The sequence below is a fragment of the Aplysia californica genome, unplaced genomic scaffold (assembly GCF_000002075.1).
Source record: "Aplysia californica isolate F4 #8 unplaced genomic scaffold, AplCal3.0 scaffold00266, whole genome shotgun sequence".
In the NCBI taxonomy this organism is placed as follows: domain Eukaryota; kingdom Metazoa; phylum Mollusca; class Gastropoda; order Aplysiida; family Aplysiidae; genus Aplysia; species Aplysia californica.
In genome coordinates this window covers 7,363-8,605 of record NW_004797536.1, presented here as the reverse complement: position 1 = coordinate 8,605, position 1,243 = coordinate 7,363, and the positions used below count along the sequence as shown (strand labels likewise).

The following is a 1,243-nucleotide window of genomic DNA, read 5'->3' as shown; positions in this document are numbered from 1 at the left end:
GCACATACTTCCCCAGATCCCGCCACCGCGGCAAAATCAACACCGGCAACAGCGGGATCGAACCCGGGCCTCTCGCAACAGCGGCGGGAACAACAACAGCAGCAACAACAACAACAACAACAACAGGTCGGGGGATAGCAACAACAATAGCAACAGCAACAACAACGAAAGCAGAGACCAGCAGCGCCGTAACAACCGACACCGCTCAACGCACGGCGGCGACCGTTCCCACCGCCACCACCGCCACCGGCGACGCCTGCGCTCCCAGCCCTCGTCCTCCTCGGCCTCCCAGGGCGAGGGCGGCATGTGCAAGGAGCCGTGTGTCAAGTGTGTAGTGACCGTGACCTCGTTCCGCTGGGTGCTGGTGGTGCTGTCCGTGCTGGGCGTGTGCTGTGTGGTCACCGGCATCGTCCTGGCCGCCCTGCACGCCGCGGGGAACAGCTTTCTCTTCCTGGCCATTATGTTCATTGGTGAGTACTTTTTGCTTTGTCCACCCTTAGCCATTATGTTTATTGGTGAGTACATTGTTTGTAATTTGCTCTGTCTGCCCTCAGCTTTCCCATTGGCGTCGGTAGTCTAGTGGTCAGGCGTCTTCATCTACGCCTATACCTTCACCTTCACCTCCACCTTCACCTCCTCCTTCACCTTCACCTTCGTCTTCGCCTTCACCTGTGCCTTCACCTTTGCCTTCACCATCCCTTTCGCCTTCAGTTTTACCTATGCCGTAGTCTGGCTGATTGTTGGGGCACCACTGCAGATTTTGCAAACCATTTGTCATCAGTGTTCGTTGCTCTGGGTGGGGGGCTCTTTGAAGATTCTTCATCTTTAACCTTTCTCGCTCCTTGTGTGTGTCGAAGTATAAGCCACCATCAAGAGCTTTCCGTCTACTTCTGTTCTGGGCTGTAGTCTCCGCCTATGTCCAAGTACTTTCAGCCCTTACCTGAGTTGAAAAATACCCAATTGGATGTTTTATTTATTTCGACATTGAGAATGATCGTTTATAACCGTTCCATGGAAAGATGAAGGCGATCGCGATGGGGTGGGGAATGGAAGTGGTCTGTTAAGTAGTGATTACGTAAGCAATGTTGAGTTTTGGCTATCGTTTTCGCTTGTTATGAGAGCATTTTTCGTTATCAAAAAAAAAATCCGGAACTTTTCCTTTTCTCTGAATGAAAGACTAGAACAGTCCAGTGAATGCTCCTGTTGAACGACTCGTATGTTTGCCTCGACGGCGTCCTTCCTT

The 1,243-nt window shown here is 51.9% G+C and overlaps 1 protein-coding gene across 1 annotated transcript in view; it reads left to right on the top strand.

The window, feature by feature from the left end:
* The window catches only part of LOC101854581 (homeobox protein 2), a gene marked incomplete at its 3' end in the record, with an annotated part of 2,337 nt that extends 1,867 nt beyond the window's left edge, over nt 1–470 (top strand). The window contains 1 exon segment of the mRNA XM_035970422.1: nt 1–470. Within this exon segment, the coding sequence (XP_035826315.1) occupies nt 1–470 (470 nt within the window).
* Between the last annotated feature and the right edge of the window lie 773 nt (nt 471–1,243).